A 23,557-nucleotide genomic window follows, 5' to 3' on the forward strand; every position below is an offset into this window, starting at 1 on the left:
ATTTTGCCCTTTAGATTGATCACCTAATCTCAGCTCAGGCATGAGTGGCCAGTCTCTCAGGGACACAGGTGGTGACTCTGATCATTCAGTAAGAGACCAGTCGTCCAGCTTTGGGAGAGGGACGTTCAAGGTAGACAGCACTTGAAACCCGTCAGCTTTAACATCTCTGGTTTGGATTCTGACAAGGTTCCCGGATAAACATGCCTAGGGATAGTCAGAGGTACCATATTCTTTAAAAATTGATTAGAGTGGTGAAAGGAATAGAACATAAAATATCCTGCTTATTTGCAAAAGATAAAATGCAAGCAAGACCTTCCTGTTAATTTTTTTCTGCTCATTCTCTTGGCTGTACTGTACGTTTGAATGCAGAAACAAAAAACTTGAATTGCCAAATTCTCTTTTCCTGAGATTGGTAAATTAACTTAAAAGTCTTATTAAAACCTGTGCAGCTTTCATGATTTATGTCGTCCCTAAAAACCTGGGCGTTGACCTACAGGAAAAAAAGTCCCTGTTTATATTACACGTCCCAATAGGTTACATTTCCGATTCCTGAATGTGGGATATTATCAAAACAACTGAAAAACCTGGTCATGGAAACTGGACCCTGTCACTTTGTCAAGAATTTGCCTCTGTATGAATTAATGACACAAGAATTCTTTAACATTTTTGTAAAGAAAGGATGAGAAAGTGTGTAGTGTCCCTGAATGTGGCAAGACAGGGAAGTCTCATTAGACCACATCCTCGGGTTCTTCTCTTGTGTTCAATAGGCCCAGGTGATAGTCCGTGTAGTCAGGTGCAGCGCCGCTCCCCCAGCCCCCAGTGTTCCATCCTATTCTGGCCTGTGCCCTCTTCAGGGGGTTCTGATGACACTTGTCCACAAGTGTTGGAAGGAAACATTGTAACATGAGGATATTCATCATCTTAAAACAAGGATTAATGGAGAGGAAAGTCTCCGGGTGTGTGTGCTCCGATGCACTGCTGTTGAAGTGTGGCCGCAGTGACAACTGTGCTCCCAGCAGTCCCCACAATGGCTGTCTCAAACGTTTGATCTCCTGGCGCAACCACAGCAGCTGTTGACAGAGCTGGGCACTCGTCTTGGTTCAGTGTCTTCCGTCAGATTTTGTAGCTCTGACCCTCCTCTGCTTGCCCCATTCTCACTCCTATCTGCTGCGTTCATTGCTTTGTAGTTGTTTCCTAGGAGCCACTGTGTGTAACTCTATTTCACAGTGTCTTTAGGGACCCACTCTCACTACACGTGTCACTGTACAACAGCCCCTTATCGTGGTGTAGCCCATGTTCATCGTCTCCAGTGGAGCTGTGAAGAACCCTGCTTACTCGGAGCTCCTCTCATTCTCATGCTGCTGGGGCTGCTTATGAAGCTGGGCATCTCGTCTTTGGTGTCATCAACATTATTCTTTTCATTGATTTTCTGAAGTCGGAGACGACTTTGTTAATAATGTGACACTGACTGTCACAGGCACTTTTATGTATCTTCCCCAACAGCTCTGTGAAGTTGGCCTGTGATCCCCATTTTACAGGGGGGGACACTGAGGCTCAGAGAGGTCGAGTAGCTTCCTTCACTTCACACAGTTTCTTGGTACATTTTGAGTCTCCACTTGGAACTCCGCCTCTCAGGTGTGTGCACTTAGCTGGCGTTCCAATTTGTGCCTCTCTGCCATCCCCTCCAAAGGCACATGCCCCATCCTGAGTCCATTTTCCTGCTTGATGGCAGTCACCCTGCACAAACCGGCCCCATGCAGGGAGTGGACTAGTCAGGTGTGGTCCTCCAGCTTACCCTGGGCAGGTTCTAGGTTTATTGCGAGAGCTGGAGCAGTGGAAGATACTGACCGTCACTCACCTGGAAGTTTGGTTATGTAGAAATACTTCACTGACTTTTTGCAGGTGTCATGTCTTCTTTGTCTTCATTGCTCCTCTGGGCTTTCTTCTGCATTCTGCGCTGTGCAGTAACATACAGTACAGAGACTGGAGAACATAATACTGTTGTCCTGCACCAAATGGTCACATCACTCATTTTTCTAATTATGAAAGAATTACGTACTATAAAAAAAGTCAAATTACCCAGATCTATGTAGAGTAAAGTGAAACCTCCCCCATCCATCTCTTTCCCTGCAAACTCACTCCCCTACTCAGAAGGAACTATAGTTAAGAGATTGCAGCTTATTCTTCTGGACATTTCCTATGAATTTATAAATACACATAAATTTTTTTTTAACATAAATGACACAACTACATCATTTTGCAATTTGCTGTTTCCCAAACCATATATCATAGCTGTCTCTCCTTATCAGTGCTTGCCACACTAACTTAGCTTTTTAGAAGTTTTAGAGGTACTCCAAAGAACAGGAATACCATGATCTGTTTATCTCTTCTTTGATAGAGATGGGATTATGTCCAGTTTCACTATTATACATAATGCTGCAGTAAGATCCTTGTATGGAGTTTATTACACTGCTATTCAACTGCTCAATTTGCCTTGTTTCCTCTTGGTCAGAGACTATGATATATTTTTAACAATTTTATGGGTATTATTATTACTATTATTATTATTATTATTATTATTTTTGTGTGTGTGAGGAAGATCAGCCCTGAGGTAACATCCATGCCAATACTCCTCTTTTTGCCTAGGCAGACCGGCTCTGAGTTAACATCTGTTGCCAATCCTTCTCCTTTTTTTCCCCCAAAGCCCCAGTAAATAGTTGTACATCATAGGTGCACATCCTTCTAGTTGCTGTATGTGGGATGTGGCCTCAGCATGGCCGGAGAAGCGGCGTGTTAGTGCATGTCGGATCTGAACCCGGGCCACCAGTAGCAGAGCACTTAACCACTAAGCCACGGGGCCAGCCCTATGGGAATTATTTTATAGGGAATTTAATTTTATCACTGAATAAAGACATTTATGGGGAAACTGGACTTTAAGGTCATCCCTCTCAGTATTCTGGAGAAAAATCATGAAACTTAGAAGGTATGAGGCTTGCTCCATCACAATCTAACAAGTCATGTTAACAATTTAAAGGTGAATGTTTGAATAGCCTCTACGCTCTCTGTTCAGAAGAAGAATGACTTTTTCTTGTCTTGAAAACTTCTGACTCCAGGGGCTCTCAGTTGGGCTTCAGAGAGGGTAAGATATTGGTGTCATATCTGTTTCTCTTCAGCTGTAGGCTGCATCTTCTAAAGATCATAGAATTGAACATGGTCCAATAAATGCATATGATTTGGGTCAAAAATTCAAAGTAATGAACCCAAGATAGGAATCTATAACTTTGGTTCTTAATAAAGAATTTCCTTTGATATCCTCAAGTCTCTGTGATTACTAGTAAAAACTCACCTATGGGTGAAGAGATGTGGTTCTGCTGGCAATGTTTGGTTTGAACATCCATAGTTAAGGCTGCCACATCCATAGGTAGATTAGACTTGACCTCTTGACGACCTCTTCCCTTGGTCTTTCACCTGGGAAAAATAAGAATTTAAAAAAGCTGCTGTTATTAGCACTCAATGCTAGAAATGCCCATTAAAGAGTGAGTTTGATTTGGTAAACCAAAGGGAGTATAAGCAGAACAAAGTCTGTAATATCTATAAAATTTCAAAAAATTCTAATTTTTTAAAATATAACTCTATTTTTGCCACAGTGCAAACTGTGTATATATGAATGAAATATCCCTCTGTCCATTTCTTCTTTCCATTGACTTAATGGATTTATCCTCTAATCCAGATTCTAAGTGTGAAAGAACATCTTGGTCCTTCAAAGAAAAGAAGCCATTGAAATTTGATTTTCTTTTAGCTCGCCATCCTACAGGTTTGAGGATTAAATTATCATGTAATGGTACAATGATTCTGAAATCTAATTGTTAATTAGAGGGGTATAAGGGATGATTGAATGGTGGTTCATCCCCATGGTCAAATGTATTGTACACATGGACATGTAAACACGATTCAGGAAGCTGCTTCAGCCCTGTGACATCCCTGAGAACCACAGTGCAGGAGGATCTAGGCACACAGCCATCTGCCTCGATCTCCTGGGTTACATGTAGATCCAGGGGTCTTGAGAGTGGCGTCAGAGCAGCTAGCTTTTATCTATTTCTCCCCTTCCTTCTCTCCAGCTTATCTCAAGCAGTCCTGACTATCATATTTTAAAGACCAATTGTAGTTATTTACATAAGCTGCTTGTTAATTATTGCAGAGTAATAATCAGGCATACCATTAAATATCACTTAATCTACCTAATTAAATTTGTTGTACCTTTTGATTGATTAGAACACTAAAGTTAGTTCAGAGTTTGATATTCACCAAATGTCTTAATCTGCTTACAACTGCCATGTGCCTCATTCCTCTTAGAAGTGTATCTTTGGCCCATCACAAGATTTTAATGAATCAAATCATCATAAATTAAGATAATGTACTGTCTTTTGGATGATCGGGAGGCATATGGGTCCATTTTGGAAATATGCCCATCTGTCTTTGCTCCCCATGGGAAGTTTCTGGTCACTGGGTCTCCAGGTGGCTTGCACAAACCCTAGGTCTATAAAGCTTGGTGCCTCTCCTTCTAATTGAGGTAGAAATAAAAGAGGTCAGAGAGACATATTAAAGTTTTGGTTGCATGAAGTCTTCTATGAAGACCATCCATGCATATTGTTCTGGATAGCTCTCTGTTCCTAAGACTACTAGTTACTTTAAGGGCTTGTCAGGAACTGTGAATGGTCTGATATTTTACCTTACCTGCAAGCCAATAAGTTAGCCTACCATGGTCTTACAGATGCTGGCAAAAGACAGGAGACCCATGGGTAAGAGAGACAGGACTTAATGACACAGCAATGGCAGTGGCCAGAGTATCAACATTTTCACTGGTTCACTAAATCCCACTTCCTACAGGATGATACACAGTGGGCCAGGAGACATGCAGAGGGTTGCAAGAACTCAGAGCTTAAGGAACTCAAAGCTTTGATAACAGGCAGGAAGCCTGCTGACCTTTGCCTGGGGAGGGATGTTATTTTTATTATACTGGGCAGTAAGCAAGCCTGCCCTTTGCTGCAGAGGAGGCCACTATTTCTATTTTCCAAGGTTGACAGCTTTACACACATTCTTGAAAAGATAACCTGGTTTTACTGGCTTTCAAAGATAAGCTTGAATGAGACTTCATCATCATTCCGCTCTTCTGTTTCCTTTATTGAGATTGTCCAAATATGCTCTTTTCTCTGTAAAGTTCACTAACTTTATTCATACATAAGGGATGCTTTTGGTTTTATTTATTAAGTTAAAATTTTCTTATTAGAGCAAATGAGGAAACTATTATGGGTTGGATCTGAAGGTATGCTTTTCCAGGAAAAATGTGAAAGAAGATCGGTGCTCACAGAACTTTGCGACAAGGAGCTGATAACAACTTAAATGATTTTAATTTGAATACTGTTTTGTACAACTTTCTTCCATCTTACTTCATCCTCACTGCTTCCTGTAACTCTCATATGGGAATGGGGCAGTTTCAGGGATTCACTGAACTCATTTACAATATTCAAATGTTTTTTTCTGTTGTGTGCTTTTTTTTTATTGAGGTAATGTTAACATACAACATTAAATTAGTTTCAGCGGTACAACATAATGATTCAATGTTTGTATAAATGTTGAAATGATCACCACAATAAGTCCAGTTAACATCCGTCCCCATACATAGTTACAAATTTTTTTCTCTTATGATGAGGACACGGCGTATTTCAAGGTGCAGAAGAATCAATGATGATGTCATACTTTTCCATACACAGCTTGATGAATTTGGACATAAGCGTACACCCTTGAGACTGTCATCACCATCAAGGCCACAAACATATCCATCACCTCCCAAAGTTTTCTCTCACCTCCTTTATTACTATTATTCTGTGGTAAGAACTCTTAATATCTACACTATTAACAAATGTGATGAATGCAAGACAGTCTTGTTAGCTGTAAGCACTATGCCATATCCTAGATCTCCAGAACTTATTTATCTTGATTACTGAAACTCTGTATCCTTTGAACATCAGCTCCCCATTTCTCCATCCCCTCAACCCCTGGTAACCACCATTCTAACCTCTGCTTGTATGAGTTTGACTATTTAAGATTCCACATATAAGTGAGTATTTGCCTTTCTCTGTCTGCCTTATTTCGCTTAGCATAATGTCTTCTAGGTCCATCCATGTTGTCAAAAATGGCAGGAACTCCTTCTTTTTTCAAGGTTGACTAATATTCCATTTCTTTATCCATTCATCCATCAGTGACATTTAGGTTACTTCCATATCTTGGCTATCGTGAATTAGCTACAATGAACATTAGAGTGCAGGTATTTCTTTGAGACCCTGAGTTCAATCCTGTGGGCATATACCAGAAGTGGGATTGCTGGATCATATGCTAGTTTTCATTTTTGGAGTAAGCTCCATACTGTTTTCCATAATGGTTGTACTAGTTTACATTCCCACAAGGGTTCCTTTTCTCCACATCCTCACCAACATTTGCCATCTTTAGTTTTTTTGATAATGGCCATCTTAACAGGTGTGAAGTGATAGCTCATTGTGGTTTTGATTTGCATTCCCTGATGATTAGTGATGCTGAACACCTTTTCATACACCTGTTGACCACTTGTATGTCTTCATTAGAAAAAGTCTACTCTGGTCCCTTACCCATTTTTCAAATTGATTTATCTTCTTTTTATTGAGCCAACACAAAACAAGAGAACAAAATTTCCAGGCATTATGGATGCTTCCCAGTTGATGCAGATGGTTTTGTATTTACAGTGGTACCAAAAGATCATGTTTCATGCTTTTTCTTCAGCTTGTTATAAGACCAGCAGTAGCTGCGGCATGGCAGATAATCGGGATCGTCTGGGTTTGGAGGTTTACAACATAAATGAGTGGTAATGAATTTTTTATTATTCCAAGGAAATTATTGAGATCATAGTCCATGGAATTCAGGATTGATAGATGGAGGAGGAAATTAAGGTGAGGATCGGTGATCTAGCATTACTTCTGATCATGAGCCACAGGTATCTACTGTATGAGTGTTTGAATAAAAATATTAGAGATCAGCAATGGAACAGAATTGAAAGCCCAGAAATAAAACCACACATATACGGACAGCTAATTTTCGACAAAGGTGCTAAGAACATGCAATGGAGAAAGGAAAGTCTCTTCAATAAATGGTGTTGGGAAAACTGGACAGCCACATGCAAAAGAATGAAAGTGGACCATGTGCTATCGCCATTCACAAAAATTAACTCAAAATGGATCAAAGACCTGAAGGTGAGACCTGAAAATATAAAACTCATAGAAGAAAATATAGGCAACACACTATTTGACATTGGTTTTAAAGGAATCTTTTCGGATGACATGCCTACCCAGACTAGGGAAACTAAAGAAAAAATAAACAAGTGGGACTTTATCAGATTAAAGAGCTTTTATAAGACTAATGAAACCAGAATCAAGATGAACAGACAACCAACCAGCTGGGAGAGAATATTTGCAAAACATACATCTGACAAGGGGTTGATCTCCATAATATATAAAGAACTCACACAACTGAACAACAAAAAAACAAACAACCCGATCAAAAAATGGGCAGAGGAAATGAAGAGACACTTCTCCAAGGAAGATATACAGATGGCCAATAGGCACATGAAAAGATGCGCAACATCACTAATCATCAGGGAAATGCAAATCAAAACAACACTAAGATACCACCTCACACCTGTTAGAATGGCTATAATCACCAAGACAAAAAACAACAAATGTTGGAGAGGATGTGGAGAAACAGGAACCCTCACACACAGCTGGTGGGAATGCAAATTGGTGCAGCCTCTATGGAACACGGTATGGAGATTCCTCAAAGAATTAAAAATAGAGATGCCCTATGATCCAGCCATCCCACTACTGGGAATCTATCCAACGAACCTGAAATCAACAATCCAAAGAGGCTTATGCACCCCTATGTTCATTGCAGCATTATTCACCATAGCCAAGAAGTGGAAGCAACCTAAGTGTCCCTCGACTGACGAATGGATTAGGAAAATGTGGTATATATATACAATGGAATACTACTCAGCCATAAAAAAAGACAAAATCGTCCCATTTGCAACAACATGGATGGGCCTGGAGCGCATTATGTTAAGTGAAATAAGCCAGAAAGAGAAAGACAAACACTGTATGATCTCACTCATATGTGGAATATAAACCAACACATGGACAGAGAAAACTGGACTGTGGTTACCCGGGAAGTGGGGGTGGGGGGTGGGCACAAGGGGTGAAGGGAGTCATATATGGGGTGATGGACAAACAAAAATGTACAACCCAAAATTTCACAATGTTAGAAACCATTAAAATATCAATAAAAATCAAAAAAAATATATTAGAGATCAGGAATTTGTCGTGGGTGAATATGTTTTCTGAATTATTTACTTTTGAACATAAGCATTTGGATTATGTGAACATCTGGGATATGGAAGTAAGTCATTAACAAAGGGGTGGTTGATAATGTCACTATTGATTTAACTTCTATGAACACCAAGTGGTCAATGGACTAAGCAAATGAGTAGTCAGAAAACACAGAAATGTTAGGATTTGGGAACTAGTAAAGGACTGGGGACCGACTGTCCTGAGAGCGAATGCCAGGACTTATGAGGTTGAGAGTGACAAGGACAAGAAAAGAATAGAAACACACTTAAATAAGGAGGGTGTGTTAATAGGATGGAGGGGGAGAAATGATCTGGAGTAGCCTTGAGTTTTGACCTTGAGCTTTCTGTTCTTGATGCAAATTTGCCTGATGACATCCCAGGACACAGGTCAGGTCTATCCCCAGAGGATAGAGGGAGGGTGGAAGTACAAAACAGCCAGGATAATTGTCCTAAAAAGGCAGGCTTCCTTTATCATTTGACCCAATTTCATGATTTATTTTTGTAGGGTAAGAGGAAAAGAAGGATGATAGCCACGTCTTCACAGAGGAAGCAGCATAACTGGGGGAACCAGTCCAAACCAAAGCCTGGTTTAAACATCTCCATCCCTTTGAGGATGTCTAGTGACATATTCAAGAGGCCGGTTACTAGAATTCCATCCCATCCTGGCAATGAAGGGTCTCTGGGAGGACACGTTGGACCAGCCCCACCAGGTATGCTGGCCCGAGAGACCACAAGGACTCCAGGCCTGCAGAAGTGCAGGAAACTAGTAAATCCTTTCAAGCTTGCCAAAGCGTTGGAAAAACTTGCACCTAGTCACACAGGTGAATCCCTGCCAGGTGTGCTGGCAGGTGGTCTGCACTCCAGGTTCCATGCCCACTCCTGCCGGTCTTCAGATTTGGCAGAGATGATTCCAGGAGCTGATCTGGGCATTCCACAGTTCCACTGCCAACAATTCCTGGCAACTGAGGAAGGTATCAGGAAGGAGGAAAGGGCAGTGAAGAGCACAGGAGAGAGACTGGTGATAGCACTGATGGCGGACAGACTTGCTAGTGAGGCAGAGAAAGTGAGGGGCCAAGAAGGCCGTCTTGACTGCAGATGAAATGGAGCAGGCACCTCAGTGAGGTCTCTTGGCAGCGTCCCTAATGTTTTTGTGCTTTGAGCTCTTGAAACTTTGAAATATAACAATACGTTTCTTTTATTAAACTCTGCTGCATGACAGAAAATATAGACAGTGGTTTCTTTCTGAGGTGAGAGGTTGAGTTTCAAGTGAGGAGTGAAAGATCTTCCTTTTTCATGCTGTTCTCTCATTTTCCTTTACTATGTATGTTATTTATTTGTACTTTCAAGTCAGCAGCGAGTTATCAACGTCACGAGATGATTCAGTTATTCCCCTCACAGTCACAGTAAAACCTACTTAAAGTGGATTATTCTTTTTGTGTAATATTCCAATAGATTCCAAAGTATTATTTCAAAAGCACCTCGATGTCTATGTTCTCAAATTAGATATTTACTTTTGGTCTCCATTTTTGCGTTCCTTCTTGCATGCTACTTCAGAGTTGCATCTAAGGAAATACCAGATTTCCCTCAGTTTTTTAGATCCATATGTGTTGGAAATTTGATTCATGAAGATGGACATGGCAGCTGGGGGATCATACTACTATCAAAAGAGACCATTTCGGCATCAGTAATCTGACAAGAACTCACTGCTTGTTGAGATTTAATTGACTATTTGAAGGATCAAGCTTTCGCTATTGGCACTTCTCTTTCTCTTTGGAGGCAAAGTATCGCCTTCCCAGTCTTTCCATTACCAAACCAGTTTCCTGGGTGGCTGTGCCATGTCAGGAAGGGCCTGGGATGCTGGGAACCAGGATTCATCCTCAGCTTTCTAGCTGTCCTGAGAAGGCTTCCCTGGCAGAGTCCAGCCTGTGTGTCTGGGTGACACTTGCAGCCATCAGATAGAAGGCGATAACTCACAAGTGCCAAGTGATTTATCTGGCCCTTGTCTTACAGGGTGTTTCCAAGGGATGAGGTTCAAAACGCCACTTGGTAACCCTTTGAAAGCTCCTGGTCGTGGGGTGGGTTCTCGGTGTGAGCTCAGAGCAGTGTCTATTCACCACTAGATGGGAAGCATTTCAGTATTTTAATTGCTAAGGCTGTGTTCATGCACGACCATGGATCATCAGTTCCGTGGCATTTCCTGCTGGAAGACCCCACACCCCTGTCATGCCTCATCTTTCAAAGCTCCAAACAAGGTTCACACCCCATCAGGTGGTTGTAATGTAACCACAGCACAAGACTGGGGAAAAAAACACAACCACCCAGGGGTGACACACTTTAATGTCTTGGGCCCAATTTCCCCATTTGGACAAGTTGGCAACATCAACACTGAGTGTGTAAACTGGAGGACTGTCCAAGACCATGGACCTCAGAATGACACGCCTCAGAAGTCACCTTGGACAGCAAGGGACAGTGTGGGGTCACTCACTGGTCATGATTATGGTCCCTTTTCCTGGCAAAGCAGAGCTCACCCGGGATCCATCAGGCCAAGCCAGGGAGGAGGCTGGGAGCCTTCTAGGGAATTTCTGCCCTAAAGGGAATTGCATAAGGAAGGCAGGTGTGCTGGAAATCCTGGTTCACAGAGAGCGGTCGTGTTTATGAAATGAGGCCCAGTGGTAGCCTTAAAGCTGTGTCACAAATCTTTCCCATTGGATACAAAACAGCAGGAAACAGAATTCAGAGTCTTGGACAAGGATCCCAGCAGGATTCAATTCTAGGTCAGTGGTGAATACGGAGGCACTAGAGGGGTCTCAGGAGGGAAAGTCCTGTCTGCCTTTAGTCCATTTGCAAATCACCTTTTCGGGCCTTGTCCTCTCCACTTGCATGTTTTGATCTTTTTACATTGTTTTCCCCACTTAAAGCTGATGCAATTCCAGAGATTGAACTAGAAAACTACAAGTTCCTAAAATTTGGTCAAAAGAAACCTCAACAAGAGAAGCAGAAAACATTCCCTCTTCCTCCAGAATTAGGAAGGCAGCCCCAGCCTATGGCACGACCTGGTCCTGGGTAGTGCTGTTTTAAAGACACCCACATTTCAGTGGTTGTTGCTTTGCCTGTGAAAGCACCATCAACTTTTAAATCCCAAGAGAACGGGCCAGGGAGCCTGTCCGCCCCTGGAGCATCTGAATGATACTGAAATGAACTTGTCCTCGGAGTTAGGGGGAATTGGGAGTGACGTCACTAGCCAAAAAAGGTGCTGGCCCTTCTCCCTTCTCCAACATACAATAAGTTGATGACTCAGAAGAGTTCTTGATTCAAGGAGAAATGTGAGATTCTGTGTCTCACTCACATGCCTACAGAAAGCGACAGAACCACACCACAACTCCCAAGCTGTAAAGGGAACAGGACTTTAATATAATATTCAAATATGTCATTTATTATTTACAACAAATAACCACTGGCCCTCCCCAATGGGTGAGTAGGTGCTGAGGTAGAGATGTCAGGGAGCTGGGATGGGGTCGTCCCTTCTCTCTTGGGCTTCAGGGGACCCCAGGAATCAGCTTACAATGCTCCCCTTCCCATCAAGTGGGAGGAGCTGGCCCTGTGCATCGCAAGCATCCCAGTTGTGTCCCCGCTGCTGAGGATGGCGCTGTGATCGGCCACTGGTACGGGGTTTGGGGTTGGGGCCTGGGGGCTGAGTAGAAGAGTCGGGTTATCTTGCACGGCCTCCCTCAGAATCATGGCCCCCCACCCTGTCCCCACTGCACTGGGTGCTTCAGACCCTGTGCTCAGTGCTGTCAGTCACCAGTACCCCATTTTTCCCTGCCACGTGAGCGATCATTTAGTATCACCTATTTCACAGAGCAGGAAACGGAGTCTCAGGAAGCTGAAGAGAGTCACCCCAGTCGCAGGACTGGTCAATAGTGGAGCTGGGATCCCAGTGCCAGCTAACCGACTTGCCAAAGCCACGCTTAGCCCGAAGCCTTACTGAACCCCCAGGAGTCAGTCACCCCGGCCCAGATACTCACTCACCCCTGACCTTGATGATGGCCGGTTCTTCTTGGCCTTGCATATTCTGCAGGCCAACTAGGTCTAGGGATCTGGCTGGCAGGACAGGTTGTAGCTACAGGACAGAGATACACCTGTGAGCCTACCAGGAACCACACCTCAGGTGTCCCCCCACTGCCTGCCCAGCAGCTGGAGTCTGGGTGTCCCAGAGGTCGCCATGTAATAAGGCCGGGGGATGAGTGGGGGACCATGGAGACAGGCTCTCTGGACTGGCCAACAGGGAGAGTCCACCCCTGCCCTCACCCAACTCCTGCCCGGCCTCACCTCTCATTCTCGTTGAGCAACTCCATGCCCTGGAGCGAGGCCCCAAATCACTCCCTCGGGTTCTAGGTTGTAATTCTTTGCAGCCTCCTGGAGCAGCAAGATCTTACTCATGACTCGGTATTCCTGGGACCAGAGGGAAGGAGAAGATGCAGACAGGGCCTGGGTGGGGGATGCTGCAGGGGTCTTGTTGGAGGTGAGGAGTGGGGCCGGGGACCAGTCCTGGAAACCCTCCTTCCCTCCAGTTCCATCCAGGATCTACCAGTTCTCAGAATGGGAATAATCAGCCCCTCCTCCAGGAAGATTTCCTTGATGCCATCCTCCCCTCAACCCACCCGCCAATTGGATGGGTCTCCCACTTCTCTGGTATCAAACTCTTCCATTCAATGTAAGATACAGCGGGTGGAGCCAAGGACTGTTCTGCCCAGAAGGTCTCTGATTTCCACCTCTTTCTTCTCCCCTGCAGGGAGTGCCACTGCTGCTCCTCAGTCCTCTTCTCAAGGTTGATCCCATTCCCCTGGAAGGTAGACAGCCAGAGTCCATCAAACAAAGACCCCTAGCCTGACTAGCCCCCTATGCCCACCCCTTCTCATGTTGCACTACTGCCAGGTCCCCAGAGGGGGCCGGGCATGCAGAGAAAAGAGGACTTGGACCTAGGCTTGGCTCTGGGCTCCAGAGTAGGAGGACATGGGGATGTAACTGAGGGACCTGGCAGCACAACTCTCTCTGATGACAGACTTGGAGGCTGAGGCCTCAGGCAGAGGGGATTGCTCAGGCACTTATGTGCTGCCTGACTTGGGGGGGCCCGACTTCTTTCTCCCTTCATGGGCAACATGGGAGTTACAGGCTGAGTCCAGCTCAGATAAAACCTCACGCAGCTCTGCCATCAGGCAACTCTGAGCTTCCCCAGCCTGAGGAACCGGAATGGGTTTCTCTGGCGGAAACTCTGTTCACTCATCACTAAGATAGGCCTGATGCCCCAGCTCCCAGGGGTGGCTGCGAGGCTCTCATGAGAGGAGATGTGCCAAGTGCTGAGAACTCAGAGCTCAGTTCGGGGGATCCCGCATCCCAAAGCTCAGAATCCTGGTCCTTCCTGCCTAGTCCTCAGGTGCACCCACCTCGAAATAGTCACCCATCGCCAGGTGCAGCATCAGCAGGTCACTGAGCAGAGTGCCAAGATAGGGGACAACACCCTGTGACATCGGGGTGTGGGTGGGATGAACGTTTGCTCTCAAGTCAACCCCATGTAGACCCTCTCCTGAAAAGTCCCCACCCTCAGCTCCCTGGCCCACCCCAGGGTTCCCACGAGGAGCAGCCTAGGACCCTCAGCAGCCTCCCCTCAATTCCTATTCCCTTCACACCCCAAGAACACCACACTCCTCCTCCTCACCTCCCAGGGCCGGCTTCTGGCAAATCACAGGGTGTGCAGTCCCTTGCCCTCCCCACAACAAACTCATCCTGCACCAGCTCTTCCAGGCCCTCCTCTTGGTCACTTCTACTGGGATATTCAGACACTGTGGCACCAAGAGGAAGGGCCCTCCTCTCTTGATTTGAGGCCTCCAGCTGGGAGCACAGAGAGCCTCCCCCACAGGCACACTTACCTGCTGCTGCTGCTGTTTCTCCTGCACTCTCTGGGGGTTGCTCTCTGGGGGAGCAAACGTGGAGGGCCCCTCTTGTCAGGGTCGAGGACAGTGTCAGTGAGGCCATACTCCCCTCAACCCATTTCTCTCCAGCACTACTGGCCTCCGACATTGGACATCTGACTTGAGTCAACTGGTACCAATGCCATTCCATCCTCTAAGGTCTTGTGATTCCAGAACAAGACCAGCTCCAACTCTCACTCTGGGTGTGAGCTTGGGCTTGTGGCCTGGCCTCCTTGAGCCTGTTTCCTCATCTGGAAAGTGTGAGAACTCCGGCTACCACACAGGTTCTCATGAGGACTCAGTGTCACAAGACTGTCATCATTGTTCTGGCCCTCACCCCTCCAGATGGAGTAGGCAGAAAGCTCCCACATTCCTTTCCTCCCTCTTACCTCAACAGCACCCTGTGAGGCCTGCTCCACACAATCACCATCCCTCCATTTCCCTGATGAGGAGACAGAGGCCCAAACACGGGCAGTGTGTTGCTCAGGAGCCCACAGAGGAGAGGCCGCTTGCCCTTCTCAGCCAGAGGCCCTGTTCCAACATCCTCGCCTAACCCCCAGCCCCACCACTGACAAGAGTCCTGTCCCCTGAGCTCTCAAAGCTTGGTCCTGGGCTGAGTCATGGATGGAGAGGAAGGGGTGTCTTGGGAGTCTGGTTGAGTGCCTCCTGCCTGGCCCAGTCATGTGGAGTGTCTGGCCCCCAGGCTGGGCCAGAGAACATGCCAAAGACTTCTCCTCCCCAAGGAACCCCTCAGGACATTCCCCTGCACTGAATTTTTTTTTTTGTGAGGAGATCAGCCTTGTGCTAACATCTGCCAATCCTCCTCTTTTTTTGCTGAGGAAGACTGGTCCTGGGCTAACATCCATGCCCATCTTCCTCCACTTTATATGGGACGTTGCCACATCATAGGTCGACAAGCGGTGCGTCGGTGCGCACCCGGGATCCGAACCGGGAAACCCTGAGCTGCCGCAGCGGAGTGCGCGCACTTAACCGCTTGCGCCACAGGGATGGCCCCTGAACTCTTTCTTTATCCACTCAGGAACTGGACACCCAAGGTGCCACCTCTGATCAACAGAGAAGGGGATGACAGGACATTTTGATTCCCCGTTTACATGAAGCTCCTAAGGTCCTTTCAGCAGGATCCACTAAGAATCCATCAGTTGCCTAGACGCTTCTCATAAGCCACCGGGGGCATATGTCATTGCCAACCAGGCACTCAGGTTAGACTCCTGTGGTTGACTCAAGTGAAGTGACTGCTCTAGGGGTCCAGTGGGGAGTCCCAGAATGCACACACATCTCTCACCTGAGGATGAGCACCCTGTTTTTCCACCTGGACCATGGGAATCCTCTGCCATGCACATCCCTGGGGCAGGCAGGATGCAGCCCCTTGGAGATGTGGTGAAGATAGAAGGAGCAGCAGGGGCCTGGCTTCCTGAGGATAGGTTTAGGCTGAGGGCTAAACCCACCCCAACCACCCAACCACCTGGAAGAAGCTACATCCAGCAGGATGGACATACATGGAAGCCAGAGACCTGTTGATGGCGCCAGCTCGGCAACTCCTCCTGGAACAGGCCAGCCAACACCATTGTGTCCCATGACCAGGGCCTCCCGCCCACAAATGGCACCCCACCTGCCCATGGGCAGAACAGATCCCTCTGCTTGTTAATCTGGATGAGATAGACGGGAATGTTTCAGAGAAAGTTCAAGGGAGAAACTATCAAAACCACAGCCTGCCCAGTGCCCCTCCTCCGCACCCCTCCTCTCTTTCCAGACCCCCAGCCTCCACTCTACCTTGATCATCAGTTCTCTGCTCAAGGACTTGTCCTGACTATTGAGTTCCTTAAGATTTTCAGGGCTCTCTCTCAGGGGAGGGGAAAGAACGAGGGATAAATTTAGGAATAATGTGAGGGGTCTGAATGCAAATCCCTTTTCTTTGCAAACCCGAGAGATTCAAACGGCCTGAAGGAATGTTCTCACTGGGCTCCTCTGAGCGCTAAGGTCTCATGGTACTGGGAGGGGGTTCTTCTGTTGGTCACTGGGGTCTCCACTCCCCAGCTCTACAGAGCAGCTCTGTTTTGACTGCTTTGAGTTTCAACTGGGCATAGAGTTCTGTTGCTATAAACACTTGAAAATCTCCAATTTGGCTCAACTTAGTACCTGACACTCAGGGAAACCAAGTTCTGAAGCAGAACTGGTGCACTAAGGACCCCGGGAGGCTTAGAGACCCCCTGCCGAGGCCCAGGCCCTGTCCCCAGCATTTGCTGCCTCCCAGGAGTTCCCAGCTGACTGAGGGGCCAATGGCAGACATAAAAGAGATCCGCCATCCACCCTGGTCCTCCTATGGAGAGAGGCCTACCCACCGGGAAACTTCCCCCGTGTGTTCTTCAGGTGGCTTGTGGAGGTTTTCTGCAGAGCAGAGATTACAGTGCAGGGCGAGGAGAAGTTCTTCAGGATCTTGCACTCCTGGGGAAGGGAAGAGAATGAGCTGTGAGGTGGGGCACTGTAGCCCCGCTTGCTCTAGCTTCAGTACCCTTCTATTTAAATCTCCCCTCCTGGATGAGACAGATGCTCAGGGAGTCACAGAAGGGCACATTTAGGACCCAAAGAGTAACACTCACAGGGAGCAGGATTTTCGCTCAACCCAGGGAAGGAGCCAGGTAGGAAGTGAGCATCCTCTCACTGGGACCTGGAGTTAAATTCAGCGGGCCCCTGGCAGGAAGGGCCTAGGGACTGTGCAGGGGCTTAGACCACATACTGCAATCCTGGGAGCTGATAAAGGTGGAGAGGCAGTTCCCAAGGCTTCAGAGAGGGGCTCCACTGGGCCTCCCACAGCACACCTGGGCCAACTGGATCCAGCGCTCCACCACCCTCACCCTGTCCTGGGCTGTCATGCTCAGGTCCCAGAGGCAGGGCGTGATGACGAAGCTGGCCACCCTTCTGACTTGGTCGACTGTGGCCTGGACGTTGGGTGTCTGGTGCTCATTGCCCGGCTTGTTCCTCTTGCCCCAGGTGGAGCCCAGGCACAGAGAGGGCACCACCTTCTGGAAGAGCTCCTGGAGAACATGGGGAGTGTCACCGAGACCTGCCACACCCCAGGTCTGTGTCTACAGCCCCCAAAGTCCCACACAGGAGTCACAGTTTAGAGCTGGAGCTCAGAAAGTTCAGGATGTGGCCTGAGCCTTGTGAGAGTCCCTGGCTTTTCTTCTCTGTCCCCCGAGGACACCCAGCACAGGATGACCCAGGACCCAATACTGGCAGGGAAGGGAGAGGGGCATTTGAACCCAGCCTGTCCTGGCTAACTCCAAGCTCCAGATGGTGGCTCAACTCAGCTCATCCCAAGGGGGCATCTTCCAATACCCTGATCCCCCGTCTGGTCCCACTCCACATTCTGATGCACATCCCCGCGTGGCAACTACACCCACAGGACTTGTCTGTCTCCCTTGTAGTGGAGTACACATCAGGCGTCTAATAAGTCCTGAGGCTGTTGAGCCTCCTGAGCAGACGGTTGGGCCACCAGGGTCCAGGCTGTACACAGTGAGCCCTTCCCTGCACAGATGGGCCAGGGCCCACCCAGCTTTCCGTCTCTTCTACCTCATGGAGTTGGCACAGTCACTCTGTGTAGCAGATCCTCTTAATGTCCACCTCCACGGTCTGCAGGTGGACAGCAAAGTCTTGGGTGTTCAGAAAGTTGCCCAGGTCTTATGGTTGGTAAAGGGTGGAGCCTGGATTTGGGCCCAGATCATAGGAGTCTGGATCAGGTCTGGGGCAACGATAGCAGAGGGAAGGCCTGCCCCACACCACCCTGAAAGCCCAGCTGCTCACCGCATCCATCATGGTCAACTGCTCCATCACCAGCTTAGGAAGGAAGGCCGTGAGATTAAGCTTCTCACGCTCCTTAAGAGCCACAGGTGGAGATGGACTTCTCACTAGAAATGATGGTCCAGGTGACTCCAGCTCAGCAGCTCCCACTCCTGCTGGAGCCCATGTTGGCCCTCGCTCCACCTCCAACACTGCTGGTGGAGGGGACACTGGCTCCAGTGCTAGAGGGGGTGGTGTCAACAGAGCTGGAGCCAGCTCTACCTCCACCACTGTCCACTGCCCTGCTTCTGCCGCTGGCTGGAGCTCTGCAGCTGACGCTGGAGTGGGATAAAAAGAAAGATTCACCCACATAGCTGACTTTCCATGTGTCCTTCTAAACACAGGAAAGATCCCACTCCCTTCTAGGAATACCCAGCCTGCAGTCCCCCTTACCATCTGGCTCTGCCTCAGTGGCCTCCAGAAGCTCACACCGGACAAGGGTAAGAGGGTCACGGCAGCTCATCTCCTAACCAGGCAAGGTGACATTCATGTACATCCCCTTTAGCTTAAAAAAGGGACAGCCCGAGTCTGGTCTCTCCCTAGTTCTAGTCCAACCCCGTCATCTCAAGCTCCTGAGTGTGGAGACCCTCTGCTCCTGCTCTCATCTCAGAGCAGCACTGGAAAGTGTGGATGGCCTCATGTACCTGCCCCTTGTCTAGTGAGTTGGTGGATTTGAAACCATTGGGCAGCTACTCGACAACCTCTTGAGTGGAGTTCTGCAAAGACTGCCTGGGAACTGGGCCAGAAGGAATCAGGGGCTGCCTGCACACTGCCACTGGGGCCAATCGCCAAGAGAATATCTGTTCCTCAGTTCAGGCACAGAGGGGCATCCCTGCAAAGAACTCTGGTCAGGGAGGGAAGGAGATGAATCCTCTAGTGCTCGGTAACAATATGAGTAGAGGAGCTCACCTTCTCATGCTTCCAGGCATGGCCTGAGGTATGAACATGACCTAGGTGTTAGGTTTCCGACACCTAACAAGCAGCTCCTGCTCAGGAATGACCCGCCCCTTATGTCCTGCCTTCTCCCCTCCTCACAGACACATGCACACACACACAAAGAGGGGCAAGGGGTGTGGGGCTGATGAGGTGGGATCACAGCTGTGCCCTGGCCTGCACTAGCCTCTCCTGGGCTGCCCCGTGTTACCTTTCACTGCCTCCTGCCAGATGCCCAGAGGCGTCAAGAATTAAGGCTGAGCCAACATCGCCAACTATCAAAAAGATTCTCTTTCTGGGATTTTTTGAGCCCAGATCCTCCAAAAGTTGGGAAACAACAACAAAACATCTTTACCTGTTGACTGTCTCCAATCAAGTGAGCTGGATGGGGCACAGTGGGTGCCTGGTTACCAGAGTTCTAAGATCTATTGAGGTCTATGACCCCACGTCATCTCTTGAACTGTACACAGTGAGCCCACATAGCCCTACCCACAGCTCCCTGGAAACCTAACTAGGGACCTAGCTTTGAGGAGACAGAGATGAATGCAGACCTCCTTTTCCTTACTATTTCTTCATCCTGGGATAGTCCCTGTGCCTCTCAGGTCCTCCAAAGTCTCTAAACCTGCACCATGGGAATCAGGCTAGAATCTACTTCCTAGGGACATCACCCGGTGTATATGAGATAATATCTATTACCCCTGTGGGCTGGTGTCACATGTACCTAAGGCACAAACTTAGAGATGGAAGAATAACAAGGAGGGGTGGGATGTAGTACAGAACACCACTCAAAACAGGCCTGGGCTCCAAGAATGTGATATTGGGACAGTCACTTCCAACTTGGCCTCATTTTCAGGTCAACACCATGAGGGGGTTGCAACTAATGGAAATTCAGATATTGCCATCCTGTGGCATAAAACCATTCAATTGTTTCCTGTTTTATGGAGAATGATACCGAAGTGCCTCATCTTGGCCTATGAGGTGGGCAGCCTCCACAGTGGTACCCAGTAAGCCCCACCCATGTTATACACATCCCCGTGGAACCACAAAGTGGTTAGTAACTGGCTTCTGAACATAATAAGAGCCAAAGTGATGGGATGTCTTTTCTAAACTTTAACTAAAAAGGTCTCTCACTTTCTCTTACTCCCTCTCTCATGTGCCATCTCTCTCTCACTCTGTCAAATCCCTGGAAGTGAGGAATCAAATACTGGTGTATTGGGGCTGCCCAATGTGGAGGCACATTGAGGAGAGAAGCAGGGAGTGCCTGGGCCAACAGACAGAAAGGAACTCAGGCTCTCAATCCAAAATGAATCCTGAAGGCTGAGAGTGAACTTGTGGGCCAGTCCTCCCCTAGTCGAGCCTCAGTTGAGGCCACAGCCCCAATCTGTTAAACTCACTGAGACAGAGGCACCCAGCTAAAACATGCCTGATTGCTGATCCACAAAAATTGTGAGATTGTCAACATTTGTTGTTTTGAAATGCAAGGTTAGGGGCAATGAAGTCAGAGAGGGAAAGGTAACGAATACAGCCTACCAGGCCCTGGCCCTACCTTCCACCCTAGCTCCTGTTCTCTTCTCCCAGCCTCCCTCCAGTTGCATTGGCCACCTTTCTAACCTCCTGTGGCCAAACTCACTTCTGCCTGTGAGACTCAGGACCAGTGGTGCCATCTCCCTGACACACTGCTCCCAGACTTGTGCAAGGCTGACTCCCTCTTGTCATTCTGGTCCCAGAAAATGTCACCCTAGAGAGGTCTTTCAGACCCTCCTACCCAGTGACGCTCAGCCCTCCCTCACAGCCCCCTGATGTGTTTCTCTACAGCACTTGCTCTTTTCTTTCTCATGTCTTTGCTTTTGTCCATTTCCCCTCTAGACTGTGAGCTCCTGGCAGGCAGGGACCACTTGGTCATTTTCATCCTGCACTTCAGCCCACCAGGGCACCTGGCACAGGGTGAGTGCTCAGGGCACAGCTGCTGAATGAGTACATGGGTAGATCTTGCACCCCGCCCCCTGCTTTTGACCAACTTTCATTGTGGAGATGAACACTAGTAATAGGAGGTACAAGTTGTTTCTGAGGCAGGGGGATAGCCAGAAAGACCTCTGGTTGACTCTTCGCTGCTCCAGGAGCTCAAGAAAAGTTCAGTGGACACCAAGTAAATTCCAGGATTACAGCAGAATGACTTGATATATATATATTATGTAATGGTTACCAAAATAAGTTTAGTTAACATCAATCACCAAACAGAAAAAAAAGATTGTTTCCTGATGATGAGACGTTTTAGGATCTACTCTCTTAGCAAGTTTCAAATATACCACACAGCAATGTTAACTTAGTGCTGTATATCAAGTATATCTCAATACAACTGAAAAAAAATAAAAGCAAAAACTCACTGGCCACCACTGACACAAGAGGCTGCCCGCCCCCTCGTGGCCAGAACTAGCACTGCTGCCCAGGCAGGAACTCCAAACAGAAAGGAATCTTTCTTTAGGTGTCCTCAAGGCAGAGGCTCTCCAGGGTCCCAGGGGTAAAGCAGCAGGATCTGTCAGCTTCGAGGGAGTGGGAGGAATCTCGGGAGCCTACCGTGCACCTCTCTTGCTGTTCCCCACCAGGTGTCCTCTTCACTCCTAAGGCATCCTAACTGCAGCCATGACAATGATTGCCCCTACTTCCAGATGAGGACCGCAAGGGTCCAACAAGGATTAGTCTTCTCCCTGGACTCTGGACTTGGTGTCTAGTGCTCTGCCATCTTCTTCCTTATCCTCAGTTCTCATCCACCCAAGCCCCCTAGCCTCCTCAGTTCTAAAGGATCTCCAGGGGCTGGAAATCATTTTCTCAGAGTTTCAGAGCACAGTAGGTCATCAACAGAGAACCTAGTCCAACAGACATGTTGTGAGTACATGGAATACTTGGAGTCACTCGCTGGATGCACTCCACTTTATACAGGAGGACCCTCACTGAGATCTTCTCTCCTGTTCCCAATGCCTACACAAAGGGAGGATGGGCTCATCACAGTTCTGGGTGCCCACAGAGGTGGACTGCAGGACCCCAGTCCTGTGATCCCCAGGCTGGGCCAGGGATGGATCTGGAACAGGTAGACACCTAGGAACCTTAGGGATTCCTCTTCCCATCTCTGGGCCCCTGTGCACGAATCTAGGAGAACGGATGCTACTGCCCCATGGGAGAGCTGCCTCCAACCTCTCTCCCTCATGCCTCTTGTCACTTCCCCGGTGTCAGCTCTTTCTTGACTGCACCTCAGTGTTCTCCATATGAGAAGTCAAGTGTGAGGGAGTGTGCCTGTGCAGGTGTGATGATGAGGAGAGGAAAATGACCCCATATGGAGAGGGGTGGGCAGCAATCCTCTAGGATCTTAACGCCACTCATTGCCAAAGGAAACCTGAGGGAAGCGGTGGAGCCTTGGCCAAGTAAGCTGGAGCTCTCTCTAGTCTTCAGGACTCTGACCACCTCGTGTGGTCTGGGACAGTACCTGCCTCTTTCTAGGCCAGTTTCCCAACTGTACAGTGAGGGGTAAGATGTGCAACAGCACAAGCTTGTGCTCAGCCAGGACAAGTCATCAGGCCCCATAGATACATTAAGTATGTTTTAAGTGTATTGAAGACGTTAATATTGCTGTGCAATCATCACCACGATCCATCTTCAGAACACTTCTCATCTTACAAAACTGAAACTCTATACCCATTCATGAATAATCCCCCATTCCCCCTCCTCCCACCCACTGGCAAACACCATTCTACTTTCTGTCTCTCTGAATCTGGTGATTTCAGGAAGCTCTAGAAGGGAAATCACACAAGGTTGTATTTTTGTGATTAGCTTATTTCATTTAGAGTAATATCTTGAAGGTTCATCCATGGTGTGCTGTATATTAGACTTTCCTTCCTTTTTCAAGGATGAATAATATGCCATTGTATGTATATAGCACATTTTTCTCATCCATACATCCCTGGATAGATACCATAGCAAGGCCCACAACCAAGCCCAAAATAAAATGGGGCCCCAGCCAGATTTTTCTCAACAGTACCCTGGAGACTACTTTCTTAAGCCATATCCCATATGATATTTACTAAGGATCTAATCTTGGGCCGAGAGTTGCTTTTCAGAAACTCCATTTCTCTTCCTTAAGCAAGTTTCAACTACTTTGAGCCAATGAGACAACAAGACGGCTTGCAAGACTCAAACTGCAACTGCATAAGTGACTGGAGGATGAACTGGGGGACCAAGAACTCCCCTGACAATCATGTTAAGGACACCGTCTTTTGAACGTGGGATGTGTGACAGAACATGAAAATCTGTGCTTGCACAAAATGCCTAGGACTGCTCCCAAACATACTGCACCCGCTCCTTTGCCCTTGAAAAGCCC

The 23,557-nt window shown here is 47.5% G+C and overlaps 1 protein-coding gene across 14 annotated transcripts in view; it reads right to left on the minus strand.

Annotated features, from left to right (window-relative positions):
- The window catches only part of LOC131418961 (ral guanine nucleotide dissociation stimulator-like), a 267,073-nt gene that overhangs the window by 225,562 nt on the left and 17,954 nt on the right, over positions 1 to 23,557 (minus strand). For 2 of the 14 annotated variants that reach the window (XM_058563523.1, XM_058563522.1), the window contains exons 3-7: positions 18,649 to 18,721; positions 18,220 to 18,533; positions 17,235 to 17,450; positions 16,758 to 16,860; positions 16,132 to 16,258 (exon numbers count right to left, since the gene is read on the minus strand). The exons of 1 other annotated variant lie outside the window; for it this stretch is intronic. In XM_058563523.1, coding sequence (XP_058419506.1) covers positions 16,209 to 16,258; positions 16,758 to 16,860; positions 17,235 to 17,450; positions 18,220 to 18,533; positions 18,649 to 18,718 — 753 coding nt within the window. In that variant the 5' untranslated portion in view covers positions 18,719 to 18,721 and the 3' untranslated portion in view covers positions 16,132 to 16,208. 11 more of the 14 variants (XR_009223082.1, XR_009223080.1, XR_009223079.1 and 8 more) reach the window with 11 other exon arrangements.

Source organism: Diceros bicornis, chromosome 20, assembly GCF_020826845.1.
Source record: "Diceros bicornis minor isolate mBicDic1 chromosome 20, mDicBic1.mat.cur, whole genome shotgun sequence".
Classification (NCBI taxonomy): Eukaryota; Metazoa; Chordata; class Mammalia; order Perissodactyla; family Rhinocerotidae; genus Diceros; species Diceros bicornis.